The 15,013-nt window shown below is 34.3% G+C and overlaps 1 protein-coding gene across 2 annotated transcripts in view; it reads left to right on the plus strand.

Annotated features, from left to right (window-relative positions):
* The window catches only part of LOC107747807 (RING finger protein 122-like), a 16,126-nt gene extending 11,767 nt beyond the window's left edge, over window positions 1-4,359 (plus strand). Inside the window, exons 3-6 of one of the 2 annotated variants that reach the window (XM_016562411.1) lie at window positions 656-701; window positions 826-867; window positions 1,900-1,982; window positions 3,384-4,359. In XM_016562411.1, coding sequence (XP_016417897.1) covers window positions 656-701; window positions 826-867; window positions 1,900-1,982; window positions 3,384-3,498 — 286 coding nt within the window. In that variant the 3' untranslated portion in view covers window positions 3,499-4,359. The remainder of the gene's footprint in view (window positions 1-655; window positions 702-825; window positions 868-1,899; window positions 1,983-3,383) is intronic. The other variant, XM_016562412.1, reaches the window with a different exon arrangement.
* Window positions 4,360-15,013: the final 10,654 nt, after the last annotated feature.

Here is a 15,013-nt window from a genome sequence, read left to right on the forward strand (position 1 = left end):
CTTCCTTCCTTCCTTTTCTCCTTGTCCATCTATTTCTTCTTTCCTAATCTATCCAACCTTCTTTTCTTTTCTTTCTCCTTGTCTATTTCTTTTCTATCTGTTTCTTAACTTTCCTCATATATCCTGCTTTCTTTTCTTTTCTCTTTTTCCTGTCTTTGATCTATGTCTTTTGTCTTTTGATCTATGGCGTGAGCAGCACACACTGCCGTGCAAATCAGTGATTCTCCAGTAAAATTTAACTCCGGGTTTCAATCCCAGCTCTGAAAATGACTCACGCCTGCATGTGTCACCATGATTCATTTTGTTGTGTCCATGTTACAGATTCAGCCTCACTAAGTTTGATTTTATCCTGAATCCCTCTCCTAACATAGAGAGAGACCACCGCTCACATCAGTCCATTACAGACATCATTAACATTAAGTCAGTCCTATTAGGGGGAGGAAGTGAAATGTATAATGAAAGCCAATTGTCACTATTCGTGTTTATTTACAGTACAAGGAGCAAAAAGTAAATGTACTGTATGCTAGAGGGATCATTTTGATTTGTGACTCAACTTGTAACAATGCTGAAAATTGAGTGAATTGTATAAACTGTTGTGCATTTCTCATCATTTTTCATTAACTGTATGCTTTATATTTTCTTTTGTCATCAATAGTAAATTGAGACATCAAGCCCAAAGTGAACGCTTTGGATACAGAGAGGTAAGAGAGAGTGAGCAGATATGCATTAAAGAGGTCTTCTCTTACATTTTTATCATTTAGTTTTTTCTAAGTATAATGTTAATCAAGGCTAATTGTACTAACTGTTAGCATATGGGCAATGCAGGTCATTTTAAAAGGAGATCCAAAGAAGCTGAATCTTCATGGGGTAAGAAACTGCCCTGTCTACATTCCCAATACTAGGGCTTCCATTGTCCTGGAAAACCTGGAAATATCAGGAATTCCCAGAATATTCTGGAGCAGTCATAGAATATATGCTCACCAAGTCTGCATTTATTAGATTAAAAATACAGTAAAAATAGCGATACTGTAAAATATTTTCTATTGTAATACATTTTAAAATGTAATTTATTCTTGTAATGCAAAGCTGAATTTTCAGATGTCACATGATCCTTCTAATATGCTGATTTGGTGCTTAAGAAACATTTATTATTATTTAACAACAGTGAAAACAACTGCTTCATATTTGTGGAAATCGTCGAATTATAAATATACATCACATTTTAAAATATATTAAAATAGAAAACATATTTTTAATTGTTAACAATATTTCACAATATTAAATTTTTACTGCATGTATTTTTGATCAAATAAATGTAGCCTTGGTGAACATAAGCCACTTTCTTTTAAAAACAATAAAAAAAAAAATCTTAATTATTCCAAACTTTTGAATGTGTGTGCACTATAAAAAATGAAGTAATGTCACAATGTTATAAATAATATATGGTCACACTTTAGTTCGGGGACCAGTTCTCACTATTAACTAACTAAGAACTATGGCTTTTGCCTCAATAAACTCTTAATTTGCTGCTTATTAATATACAGTAGTTGTTAAGTTTAGTTATGGGAAGGGATCTAAAATATGGTTGTGCAGAATACAGCATTGACATGTGCTTTATAAGTACTAATAAACAGCCAATATGCTAGTAAAATGCATGCTAATAAGCAGCTAGTTAAGAATTGGTCCCCCAAACTAAAGTGTTACCAAATAGGTAATCCCTGCAGAAGCATCCAGTGAATCTTTCTGAACCCCATGATCAAATCATGGTTTTTTACTGTGCTGTTAAAAGCTTTCAAGAGTTACTTTATTTCCACCCATGTCTTTCCACTCTTTTTTTTCACTTTGTCTCATTTTTATTTGTGTCTCCACACCCCTGTGGTGCGTGACGTCCCTCCACAGCAGACATGTGCCGTGTGCTTGGAGGACTTTAAGGTGAAAGATGAGCTGGGAGTGTTGCCATGCCAACATGCCTTTCACAGGAGGTGAGTAATAAGCTGGAGTCTAACAGCTGGTGTTCATAAAGCAGCAGCAGCAGCAGCAGCATCCTGCTATTGTTAGCAGCTCTGCAGGCTGATCCTAGATACTTCATGTTTACACACACTGGTCTCTTTCTCTTTAACATTCTCGGTTTCCCTATTTAGATCATTCCAGGTTATATGCATCGAAAATCAAAAATGCTCTTTTTTAACTATTTGTAATGCAATATTTGTGATATATGCTCCTTGGCAAATTTGATTTCCCAAATATGTAGCCATTAATAGAGATGTGTTTTGCCCCCATAATGTGAAGCGGTGAAGTAAACTACACTCTATCAGACCCTTTGTGAAACAGAAGTACACTTTAGTTTAGTACTTTTAAAAATAAAACTTATTATCGAAATAATATACTTTAAAAGAATATACTTAAGTCCGAACTGCATGTTTTCGGCCACATTATTTTGAATTAAATGAAAATTGACTAGAATTTTAAATGTATTTTAAATGCAATAAGTTGAACTTAAGAGTGGTTTCTGAACCATTTGAATACAATGTAATTTCATAATTTTATTGTCTTTGAAATATGGTTACACTGTACTGCTGAATATACTGACAAACATTTATAGTAAAGTAAAATACACTTTAAAACCATAATTCACACAAAAATAAAAATAAAATGCTCAAAAAGTACTCACCCTCAGGCCATCCAGGATGTAGATGGGGTTGTTTCTGTACGGGAACAGATTTGGAGAAATATCACTTGCTCACCAATGGATCCTCTGCAGTGAATGGGTGCCGTCAGAATGAGAGTCCAAACAGCTTATAAAAACATCACAATAATCCACAAGTAATCCACACCACTCCAGTCCATCAGTTAATGTCTTGTGAAGCAAAAAGATGCGTGTTCAAAAGAAACAAATCCATCATTAAGACATTTTTAACTATAAACCATAGCTTCCAGCTAAAATACCTAAAGTCCCTAATCCATAATATTTCTATCTCTAGAGAAAAAGTCACCTCGTCTGAATCAGGAGAGAAATATGCACAGATCAAGCATCGTTTACAAGTGAAAACAGTTCAAAACAAATATGCGGGTAGATTTTTTCACTTTTTTATTGTATTAGCTATTATTGATCATGGACTTGTATCTTGGCGATTTGTTGATGGATGGATTTGTTTCTTACAAACACATTTCATTCACAAGACATTAACTGATGGACTGGAGTTGAGTGGCATTATTGTGATGTTTTTATCAGCTGTTTGGACTCTCATTCTGACGGCACCCATTCACTGCAGAGCATCCATTGGTAAAACTAAGTGATGGGATGCTCCATTTCTCTATATCTTTAAAGTCACACTTGTAATGTGTAATCTGACATCATTTCAACACAGAACGTGTGTTTGCAGGTGTGTGGTGAAGTGGCTGGAGGTGCGCTGCGTCTGCCCCATGTGTAATAAACCCCTGGCAGGATCCTCCGAGCAGCACCAGAGCATAGGCACACTGCTGGATGAGCTGGTGTAGGGACAAGACCGACATCAGTCTTCAAAAACTCTCTCTGGAGTCTCTTTTTTTTACAGACATGAACAGACCTGACTGTGACTCTCAATGTATTGTGAGACTGAACCTCACAGATGAGGTCAAGAGGCATGTTTTCTCGATAAAACATTAAGGGAGACCGTAGATTCTTGATTGAAGAAACCTCTAGGCTAAGGCTTTGTATCTTTTGAGTAAAAAAGCCTTTAATTTAACAGCAAATGCTAACTGAGCTGTTCAGTCATAATGCCGGTTTGTATGCTAACCCAGAAGGCTAATTCACCTCCGGTTCCCTCAGGAATTCATAAGGGGTTTTTAATTGAGCGGGTTTTGATTTCTGAGTAAAACAAGGCCTGTGGGAAACACTATTTGAAGATTTATGAAGAATTTAAATTGGGAAACCCTTGAGTGCTTTATAAACTCAAGCTGCTACATGCTGTACAGTAAGAACTACAACTACCACAAGAATGTGTGTTTACACACTTGATGAAACAAACAACCATTGTAGTCTTTATGTAGTGACTTTTTAAAGCACAAAAAAGTTTTAAATTCTCATTTGAGGTATGAATATGTGTAATTTGTGTTGTACAACAAAATGTGCCAGAATTAAATGTAAACAGACCACTAAAAACACAACTGAAACTCCTGTGAGAAACCCTCTGGGTTTTAGGACTACAAACTAAATATCTGTATTGTAAATGCTCTACATCAGACCAGATGAGGAGAAAACAGGATTTACATAATTTCAGCACTGAACACTGGACCGCAAGTGACAACAGCACAGTGCACTGGGCCCAAAGAACTTTATCACAGTGTGTGTGTGTGTGTTTGTGTGTGTGTGTGAGTGTGTGTGTGAGTGTGTGTGTGTGTGTGTAGGTGTTTGTGTGTGTGTGTGTGTGTGTGTGAGTGTGTGTGCGTGTGTGTGTGTGTGTGTTTGTGTGTGTGAGTGTGTGTGTGAGTGAGTGTGTTTTACAGTCATCAGTAGTAGTGTTGGATGTCTCGTTCATTCTAGATTATGTGTGCACAAATCATCGACTGTTTTAAGAGATTTTAAGCAAACACTACCACAGTTCCCGGAGTCCCGGAAACAGTAATGGGCTGCCAGTGAAAACACAAGTGGCTTTCTTTTTGTATTTCAAGTTTTTGTGTTTGTTCACTGTAATCTGGTTGCCGTTGTTACTACCTGCAGTGTTTTAGTCAATGTTTTCACACCGAAAAAAAAAAAAAAACATTTGACAGTATTTTTCTGTGCAGCTTCTGTTTCATTTTCTATTATGTGTGTGTGTAGCTGTCTTTTATATGACCTTTTAGCTAAGTGAAATATTTTAAGCACTTCATAATTTTCAATTTTAAAAGTAGTCATGCATTTATTTATCATTTTACTTTTCCTTGAGCCAACCTAAAGGAATATTTCACCCAAAAGTGAACATCTGCTGACAGTTTACTCATCCTCAGGACATCCAAGATGTAGATGAGTTTGTTTTTCATCAGAACAGATTCAGAGAAATGCTGCATTACATCACTTGCTCACCAATGGTTCCACTGCAGTGAATGGGTGCCGTCAGAATGAGAGCATTCTCTTATAATTTCACCACATATATTGTAAAACAAACGCAATTATTTGTATGACCTCCAATAATATTAGGCTGCAAACATTAATATGTGAGAAAGAAGCCTATTTTGATGAAAAGACAGGGTGAGGTACTAAGTTCAATACTAGCTAAACTTACAAGACCCAAGTGGAACAATTATAGTACAGATTTCATTACGTTAAACTTAATTATATGCAGTGTAAAGTTTTATTCAGGTCAGTGAAGATGCAGCTGGCTTCATAAGTGAGTAAGCTTCAGATAATTGTACTCCAGATGCATATAATTAATATTACTGGACTATTAACGAATTACAGTAGTCAACATTTGAAGTGGATCAAAAAAGTTCATCAAAGTTGTCCATAAGACAAGAACGCATTTTGGTTTTAGGTTTTAGGACAACTTTGATGAAAGATTGTGATCCACTTCAAATGTTGACTAGTGGAGTAATACAGCAAAAAATAAGCATACAGTCAACCAAGTAATTCATCAGTCAACTTTCTTTTCATCTTGCTTTCTGTTTTCCTTTTTTTTATTATTAAAATGGCATGCAGGAAAATATTACACTCCACCTAAACTAGATGAACAGACCAAGACCCTAAGAAAAGTCTGTAAAAATATGGCCCAATGTACTGTGTTAATAGGAAGGAATTTTTCTTAGTGTAAAATCTGAACCAAATTGAAAAGGAAAATGACACTAACTTTGCAACACTGACACTGTTAAACTGAAGTGTATTAACCCTGAACTAAATTGAGCTGAATAATGACACTTATCTCCTGTAGAGCTGCATATAGCTGAAATTGAATTTGTTTAATAATGAATGAATTTCACTAAATAAATTATTTTCCTGCTCATTATTGTGAAGCTGCTTTGACATTATCTGTATTGTGAAAAGCACTATATAAATAAATATGACTTGACTTAAACAACCAAGAGGAAAGAAAACCAGCCATCAAGAAATAACAATGTTAAACTTAATACAGTAATCAGAGAAATGTTTGATTTGTCCCCAACCAAGACCTTTTTACTTATAAAACATATCAAATGTACATTCAAGGAAAATTAAACAAAGATTTTTTACATACAAAATAAAATTTGCTGCAGATGTACTCACCCTCAGGCCATCCAAGATGTAGATGAGTTAGTTTTTTCATGGGAACTGACAGTATTTTTCTGTGCAGCTTCTGTTTCATTTTCTATTATGTGTGTGTGTAGCTGTCTTTTATATGACCTTTTAGCTAAGTGAAATATTTTAAGCACTTCATAATTTTCAATTTTAAAAGTAGTCATGCATTTATTTATCATTTTACTTTTCCTTGAGCCAACCTAAAGGAATATTTCACCCAAAAGTGAACATCTGCTGACAGTTTACTCATCCTCAGGACATCCAAGATGTAGATGAGTTTGTTTTTCATCAGAACAGATTCAGAGAAATGCTGCATTACATCACTTGCTCACCAATGGTTCCACTGCAGTGAATGGGTGCCGTCAGAATGAGAGCATTCTCTTATAATTTCACCACATATATTGTAAAACAAACGCAATTATTTGTATGACCTCCAATAATATTAGGCTGCAAACATTAATATGTGAGAAAGAAGCCTATTTTGATGAAAAGACAGGGTGAGGTACTAAGTTCAATACTAGCTAAACTTACAAGACCCAAGTGGAACAATTATAGTACAGATTTCATTACGTTAAACTTAATTATATGCAGTGTAAAGTTTTATTCAGGTCAGTGAAGATGCAGCTGGCTTCATAAGTGAGTAAGCTTCAGATAATTGTACTCCAGATGCATATAATTAATATTACTGGACTATTAACGAATTACAGTAGTCAACATTTGAAGTGGATCAAAAAAGTTCATCAAAGTTGTCCATAAGACAAGAACGCATTTTGGTTTTAGGTTTTAGGACAACTTTGATGAAAGATTGTGATCCACTTCAAATGTTGACTAGTGGAGTAATACAGCAAAAAATAAGCATACAGTCAACCAAGTAATTCATCAGTCAACTTTCTTTTCATCTTGCTTTCTGTTTTCCTTTTTTTTATTATTAAAATGGCATGCAGGAAAATATTACACTCCACCTAAACTAGATGAACAGACCAAGACCCTAAGAAAAGTCTGTAAAAATATGGCCCAATGTACTGTGTTAATAGGAAGGAATTTTTCTTAGTGTAAAATCTGAACCAAATTGAAAAGGAAAATGACACTAACTTTGCAACACTGACACTGTTAAACTGAAGTGTATTAACCCTGAACTAAATTGAGCTGAATAATGACACTTATCTCCTGTAGAGCTGCATATAGCTGAAATTGAATTTGTTTAATAATGAATGAATTTCACTAAATAAATTATTTTCCTGCTCATTATTGTGAAGCTGCTTTGACATTATCTGTATTGTGAAAAGCACTATATAAATAAATATGACTTGACTTAAACAACCAAGAGGAAAGAAAACCAGCCATCAAGAAATAACAATGTTAAACTTAATACAGTAATCAGAGAAATGTTTGATTTGTCCCCAACCAAGACCTTTTTACTTATAAAACATATCAAATGTACATTCAAGGAAAGTTAAACAAAGATTTTTTACATACAAAATAAAATTTGCTGCAGATGTACTCACCCTCAGGCCATCCAAGATGTAGATGAGTTAGTTTTTTCATGGGAACATATTTGGAGAAATTGAGCATTAAATTATCTGTTCACCAATGGATGCTCTGCAGTGAATGGGTGCCGTCAGAATGAGAGTCCAAACAACAGATAAAAAACATCACGATAATCCACAAGTAATCAATACGACTCCAGTCCATCTGTTAACATCTTATGAAGTGAAAAGCTGTGTGTTTGTAAGAAACAAATCCATTTTTTAAGCATTTTAACTTTAAAACATAGTTTCAGGATAAAAATATGAGTGCTCTATCCATAATTTTGCTTTCTCCAGTGGAAAAAAAGTTGTCTTGTCTGAATCAGGAGATAAATATGCACAGATCAAGCACCGTTTACAAGTGAAAACAGTTCTGAACAAATATGTGGGAGGATTTTGACGTGAGAGAACAACAGAGGATGGACTTTTTCACTAGAGGCAGTGATAATGCATTATGGACTACTATTTTGGCCAGAAGCGATGCTTTAAAGTTAAAACACTTAAATTATGAATTTGTTTCTTGAAAAACAGATGGACTGGAGTGTTGTGGATTACTTGTGGATTATTGTGATGTTTTTATCAGCTGTTTGGACTTTCATTCTGACGGCACCCATTCACTGCAGAGCATCCACTGGTGAACAAGTGATATAATGTTAAATTTCTCCAAATCTGTTCTGATGAAGAAACAATCTCACCTACATCCATTTTTGGGTGAACCATTCATTTAAGACCAAGAGCAGGGATATTCCACTTTGCATTTTGACCTAAGAACTTATGACTTGTTTAAAATTATGTTTAAATGTTTAAAATTATGTTTAAATTAAAACAGTAGATATGAAAAACCCAAACTCACAAGTAACTTCCACTTCTTTTAAATATAGACCTTCGTTTGTATGCCTTTCTAGGTTTTACCTAAGCATGTCCAAGTTTGACATTACAGATGCATTCAACGAGATCACAGTTAAACACAGTAAAAATATATCTGTGACCCTGGAGCACAAAAGCAGTCATAAGTAGCACAGGTATATTTGTAGCAATAGCCTACAATACATTGTATGGGTCAAAATTATCGATTTTTCTTTTATGCCAAAAAAATAATTAGGATATTAAGTAAAGATCATGTTCCATACAGATATTTTCTACATTTCCTACCGTAAATATATCAAAACATAATTTTTGCTTAGTAATATGCATGGCTAAGAACGTCATTTGGACAACTTTAAAGGCGATTTTCTCAATATTTTGATCAGATTACAGATTTTCAAATAGTAGTATCTCAGCCAAATCTGATCCTTATGGCTGGTTTTGTGGTCCAGGGTCACATATAAGAACATTGTGCGATAGGTGCGATTAGTTTTATACCACTTCCTATTTACCTACTAAAACCATAGACTGTATGACTAAAACCAGAGCTGTAGAGAGCTCTGACTAAAACTCAACAAATCATTACGTGATTGGCTCACGAGGCGCACGTGATCGACGTTGGCGCGATGCGGAGGTCTCTGTCATTGTGGCGCAGAAAGTCAGCAGCAGAGGGCAGTGTCGCGCAGGGAAAGCAGTGAAGTGTGCTTAGGATAGTACCTCCCATGCCTTGTCCAAATACCCACACTTGCGGTCTTGGCCACTTGAGAGCGCGTGCGCGCGACAGGAAGTAAGTGCCTGACAGGAAGTAAGACTGTCCCAGGTCTTAAAGGGGTCATATGATGTTGCTAAAAAGAACATTATTTTGTGTATTTGGTGTAATGAAATGTGTTTATGCGGTTTAAAGTAAAAAAAACACATTATTTTCCACATACTGTACATTATTGTTTCTCCTCTATGCCCCGCCTTTCTGAAACGCCTCGATTTTTACAAAGCTCATCGGTCTGAAAAGCGAGGTGTGCTCTGATTGGCCAGCTATCCAGTGCGTTGTGATTGGCCGAATACCTCAAGCGTGTGACGGAAATGTTACGCCCCTACCATACTGTGGTACGCCCATACGCCCCAACCACATGTGACGACCCCAGGCTGGACTCCGCTTTGTCCACGGTGAAAGCCGATCCGGCGATCGACAGCGCGAAGTTGATGTATTTCCTCAGCGACCAGCACGGATCAGCTCCAGGCATGACGAAGCCGATATCGTCCTCTTTTGGAAGACCAAACAAAGTAGTTTCGCTTTCACAACGAAACACAGCATCTTCACGACATGGTGACAGCAACAATACTACAGCGAGAATAAAAGTTACGCCTTCTTTCTTTGCGTGAACATTTGGGCGGCGTTATATAATATACAAATCTTCCCACATCGTGATGTAGACATGTGGGGGCGTGTTAGAACGAGCCGTTTTAGGTAGGCGTGGCTGACTCTAAACTTTTATAAAGAATATCTCTTTGGATTTGAGACACTGATCAGACATTTAGAAGTTGATTTTAAAATGCAAAATATTGAAAATAATACTAAAACTCTGTAAACACTTGCGTTTTTACAACCCTGTAAGTGTGTCCCATCAGGTAATGAAAAGTTGTACACACATTTGTGGTCTTCATGCTCACTTGAACACTTGGGCCAAAGACAGGAAATACGTCATATAAGTGTTCAAGTGGTCAAGTGCAAAGAACGCAAGTGTGGCTATTTGGACAAAGCACCAGTCTTGGGTTTTTTTGCTGTCACACTGCCCTCTAGTGAAAAGACTAAAACAAGCTAGAACTGTTTGTCAAGGGAGAAAAACCGTGCATAAGCAATGAGGATTCAATAATAGACTAGCATTATGTTATGCATATATATTATGTATATATTGAATGCGAGTATTATTTATTTACTATTATCCTTTTTTATATTTTTAATTAATTATTTTTGAATAATTTATTTTAATTTTGAATGAATTATTTTTGCATTTTAGTTTTTTTTAGTCATTTTTGTGCTTTTGTCATTTTTATTTCGATTTTTTTTTTTAAATGTTTCTATTCAGTTTTAATTTATTTTTTATTTACATTTAGTATTACTTTGTCGTTATAGTTTTTTATTTATTTCCACCTAGTAATTTTAGTGCTTTCAGTAATTTCTCTTAATAGCCAAGGCAGTTTTTCATCTCATATATTTTATTTCAGCTTTATTTTAGTTAACATTTTAATGTTAGTTTTTTACTGTTAATTTAGTTGGTTTTATTATTATTGATAAAAACGATGAGCTGCTTAATTCATTATAAAAATGTATATGAAACAGGTAGGGTGTAATAATAAATGGCTTGTCAAATTATCACATAGCCTCAAGTTCTATCCAGTTATCTTTTCAGAAATTAATGGGGTTACTTTTGTTGGTAGTGCATGTTTGTAAAACAAGAAAGGCCAGATCAAATCGAGGGCACCCTGACCGTACCCAGTGTAGTGTGGTCTGATTCTGTATTTCACATTTTGGCAAATGTAGTAGGTTTAGTGGATATTCCACGCATATACTGTACAGTATGCACACATTATTATGAGTAGTATGCCACTGCATACAGTACATACAAAGTCTCTTATGTGATGTTGAATTATATATTACCTAGAAATACTTTATTGGAAATGCTTATCCGTTTTTCATCCACCATTATTCCAAACAGGTGACCTTTAACCTTCCCCAACTACTGGTGATTTCAGTGTGTTTTAAACATATACATTCATTTGTCTGTGCTTGTGTGCTGTTTGTTTCAGGCTATCAAGCAGATGGATGTTCTGGTTTTGGGTTTAGATCCATTCGGACTGATCCGCGGTCTATCTGAAGGTGTCGAGGCCTTCTTTTATGAGCCTTATCAGGTGAAACTTCAACTCTTTTGATAGGATTGATAAGATAAGAAAATGTGGCCCTCTAAACTGACAGTTTTCAAAATTAAATGTGTTACAAACACACATGACTTGTTCTTTTATTGAACACAACTTACTACTGGTTATTGTTATGTTAATGTCATTATAGTTAACTAAAATCAACCATCAAAAACATTTTAGGTAGCCTATACTTGAAATAAAATAGATATTAAGTGAAACATAATATAAATAAAATACTAAAAATATATATTTTATTTTAGCTAGCTGCCAAGGTATAATTTCTCATTTTCATGTACTAACTAAAACTAAAATGTAAAAAAAAAATTAATACAAAAAAAAATTAAATTATTAATATTAATAATAATAAAACGGACAAAAACACATAAAAAATTACTAAACCTTTAACTGAAATTAAAATGAAAACAGAAAATACAAAAAAAAAAATCTTTAAAAAACGGTTAATAGTATCTTAATGACGTAAAAATAAATATAGTACATCATGCAGGTTTGGAATGACATAATGGCAAGTTTTTAATGTTGAACTTTACCTTCAAGTTGAGGTGTTGGTCAATGGTCACAACATGCAGATAAACAAATAAATTATTAAAACTTTTTAGTGTTTTATTTTTGTTTGTTTTACAGTTTTTCTGAATTGCTAAAACACTAAACCCCATTCTCTGAACCAAATTCTCACTAGCTTAAACCAGTTTGCCTAATAAAGCACTCTTTCTGCTAAACCTTAAACACGTTCAGGCAGTTAGGCTCTATTTGCAAATCTCTAAACACATTCTCATTCGCTTAAACACTTATCACACTGTGATGCATTTGTGCTGCAAAATGCTAAACACAAGCGGCAAAAGTTAAGCGCAACTAAAGCACAGTTGTCATCGTTTACACACAACGATTCAAAATTGTTCACTCTTGTTTCTAAACCAACTATACAAAATATGAGCCAGCTCAGAGTGCACAAGTGGCACAGGTGACTGAATGATGATACGAACAATAGATGGAAACAATCTGAGAAGGAGAGGAGGAAGAGTACATGTAAGAAGTAAGGTTTAGAGAGTCTTATCAAGGCTGGATCTGTCAGACCAGAGGGTTTTTTCTCTTTGTCTAGCAAAAAAGACAACATTACTTGTGATGTGGACAAAGTCCTCAGACCGGACTCAAGCACAAAGACATGATGCTGAGACAGAATTAATCTCTCACTGATCCTGATTTTACAATTGCACAACTCACAGTATTTGAGTGTACTGTAACATGCTATTCATTTAGAGTTTTATTTGACCTTTTTGGCCTTTGCAGTTGGACTGCAGTATTTTTGCAGTAACCCAAGTGCTGAATATATACAAACATTCAGTACTATTCAATATTCAGCACAATACTATTCTTGCAGTACATACAGTAGGCCTATACAATATATTCACCTAACTCAGTTGCAATTACTATACTTTTTATACAGAATTGCAAAATTGTTTACTCAATACAATATAATGAGCCGCTTTGTGATATCACAAAACCCGGAAAACAAACGCTGTAGTCCAAACGAGCCGTTCGTTGTAGTTCTTGAAAAGGGATTTTTTAAAAACGAAATATCTCCCTTTGGAGTGGACTTTGAGATTTGTAAGTTTTTATGCCCAAACATACACACTACACACTGACTAAAATTCAAAAAGTGAAAAAGCATAATAGGACCCCTTTAAAATGATTTGCCTTTGCCTTTAAATTTACATTTTAAAGATTTAGTTTTTTATTAGATTTTTATCAATTCATGAACACCCCATAGTTCCCTTAGTTCATGAATCCTAGTTTGGGAAAAACTGCGTCAAAAGATATAACAAAAATATACAGTACATAGAAAAAAATGGTGAAGCCATTTTCATTCTGAAATTTCTAGTAAATTTTACAAATAATTACATAGAAATGGCAAGTCAGACATTTAATGAAATGTGACATTTTGAATTGGAAAGACTGAAATAGTATTTTCATGAAAAACATAATCCAGTTTTTTTTTTTTTTTTTTTGTAGGACTGTCAGCTTAATGTATTAATTTAGTGTGATTTGTTAAAAAAAAAGAAGGCAAAATTTGTCCTGCTCTCATACATAATATTTTCCCACCTTTGGAGCAACTATTTTCTTCCAAAAAAAACTTTTTTTTAATTCTTTCTTCATTAAAAAATTTAGATTTATAACTATGTACAGCAGAGCCCGAGATCTGCCCATATACATAAGATACAAAAAAAAGAATTATAACAATAGAGGTTGTATTCCAGGAAAATAAAACTATTAAAGCCAATTTTTTTGTCAATTCAATGCTTTTCCACAATATTGTCATAATAATATGATTAATTATGGTTAATTCAGGTAATTGATCAGCTTATCATGTAATTAATTTAGTAAAAATGTTTAATTGATTGACATCTGACAAGTCTATAATGCATATTTTGCATTCAGTAGAGTAGTTTTGTTTGTTTTTCGTGGGAAGTCAGTCTGTAAATATGAACTCTTCTCCTCGCCAAACAGGGGTTTGTGAGTGGCACCACGGGCATTGTGACTAAACCCATTAAAGGTAAAGATGTTCAGTTATCCGGCAGTATTTCTAATAGGAATTGACAATATAATAAAAAACGGAAATGGGTAGTTGACATGTTCAACAGTGACAGCAGTCTCCTACATTACAAATTAAAACATCAAAAAAATAAGCTGCATTTATATAATCAAAAATACAGTAAAAACAGCAATATTGTGAAATATTATTAGAATATATTGTAAAATGTAGTTTATTCCTGTGATGCAAAGCTGAATTTTCAGCATCATTACTCCAGTCTTCATTGTCACATGATCCTTCATTTTAATATGCTGATTTGCTGCTCAAGAAACCTTATTATCAATTTTGAAAACAGTTAAACTGCTCAGTTCAAACGAACAGCATTTATGTGAAGTATTATAGAAATCAAAAATGTCTTTGCTGTCACTTTTGACAGTTTTATGCATTGTTGCTGATTAAAAGTAATATTTTTTTTAATAATAAAAAACTTGAATGAAAACACGTAATTAAACGTAAAGTCTAATATATGTTTAACATATATGGTAATGTCAGCTACCCAGATACAGATATTCATAACATTCAGTACATATTGTACATATATCGTAAAAACACAAAAACAAGATTTCTGAAATTCTTTGCCATTTTCTTAAACAACCACCATAGTCATTAAACAGCCATGAATTTTCATGCTTGTCCAGGCTGGTTTTATATTAGTCTAGAATGTGTCTAGATGGTGAAGCTGGTCAACCTGACCAGCAGTGTTGGGGAAAGTTACTTTTAAAAGTAATGCATTACAATTTTGCGTTAATTCCTAAAAAAGTAACTAATTACGTTACTTAGTTACTTTTTATTGAAAGTAATGCGTTACGTTACTTTTGCGTTACTTTTTAAATCTGGGCTGGGCTTGCTTGTTTGCTTTTAATATAAAAAGTT

The sequence above is a fragment of the Sinocyclocheilus rhinocerous genome, unplaced genomic scaffold (genome assembly GCF_001515625.1).
Source record: "Sinocyclocheilus rhinocerous isolate Xijiao unplaced genomic scaffold, SAMN03320098_v1.1 scaffold2214, whole genome shotgun sequence".
Taxonomy (NCBI): Eukaryota; Metazoa; Chordata; class Actinopteri; order Cypriniformes; family Cyprinidae; genus Sinocyclocheilus; species Sinocyclocheilus rhinocerous.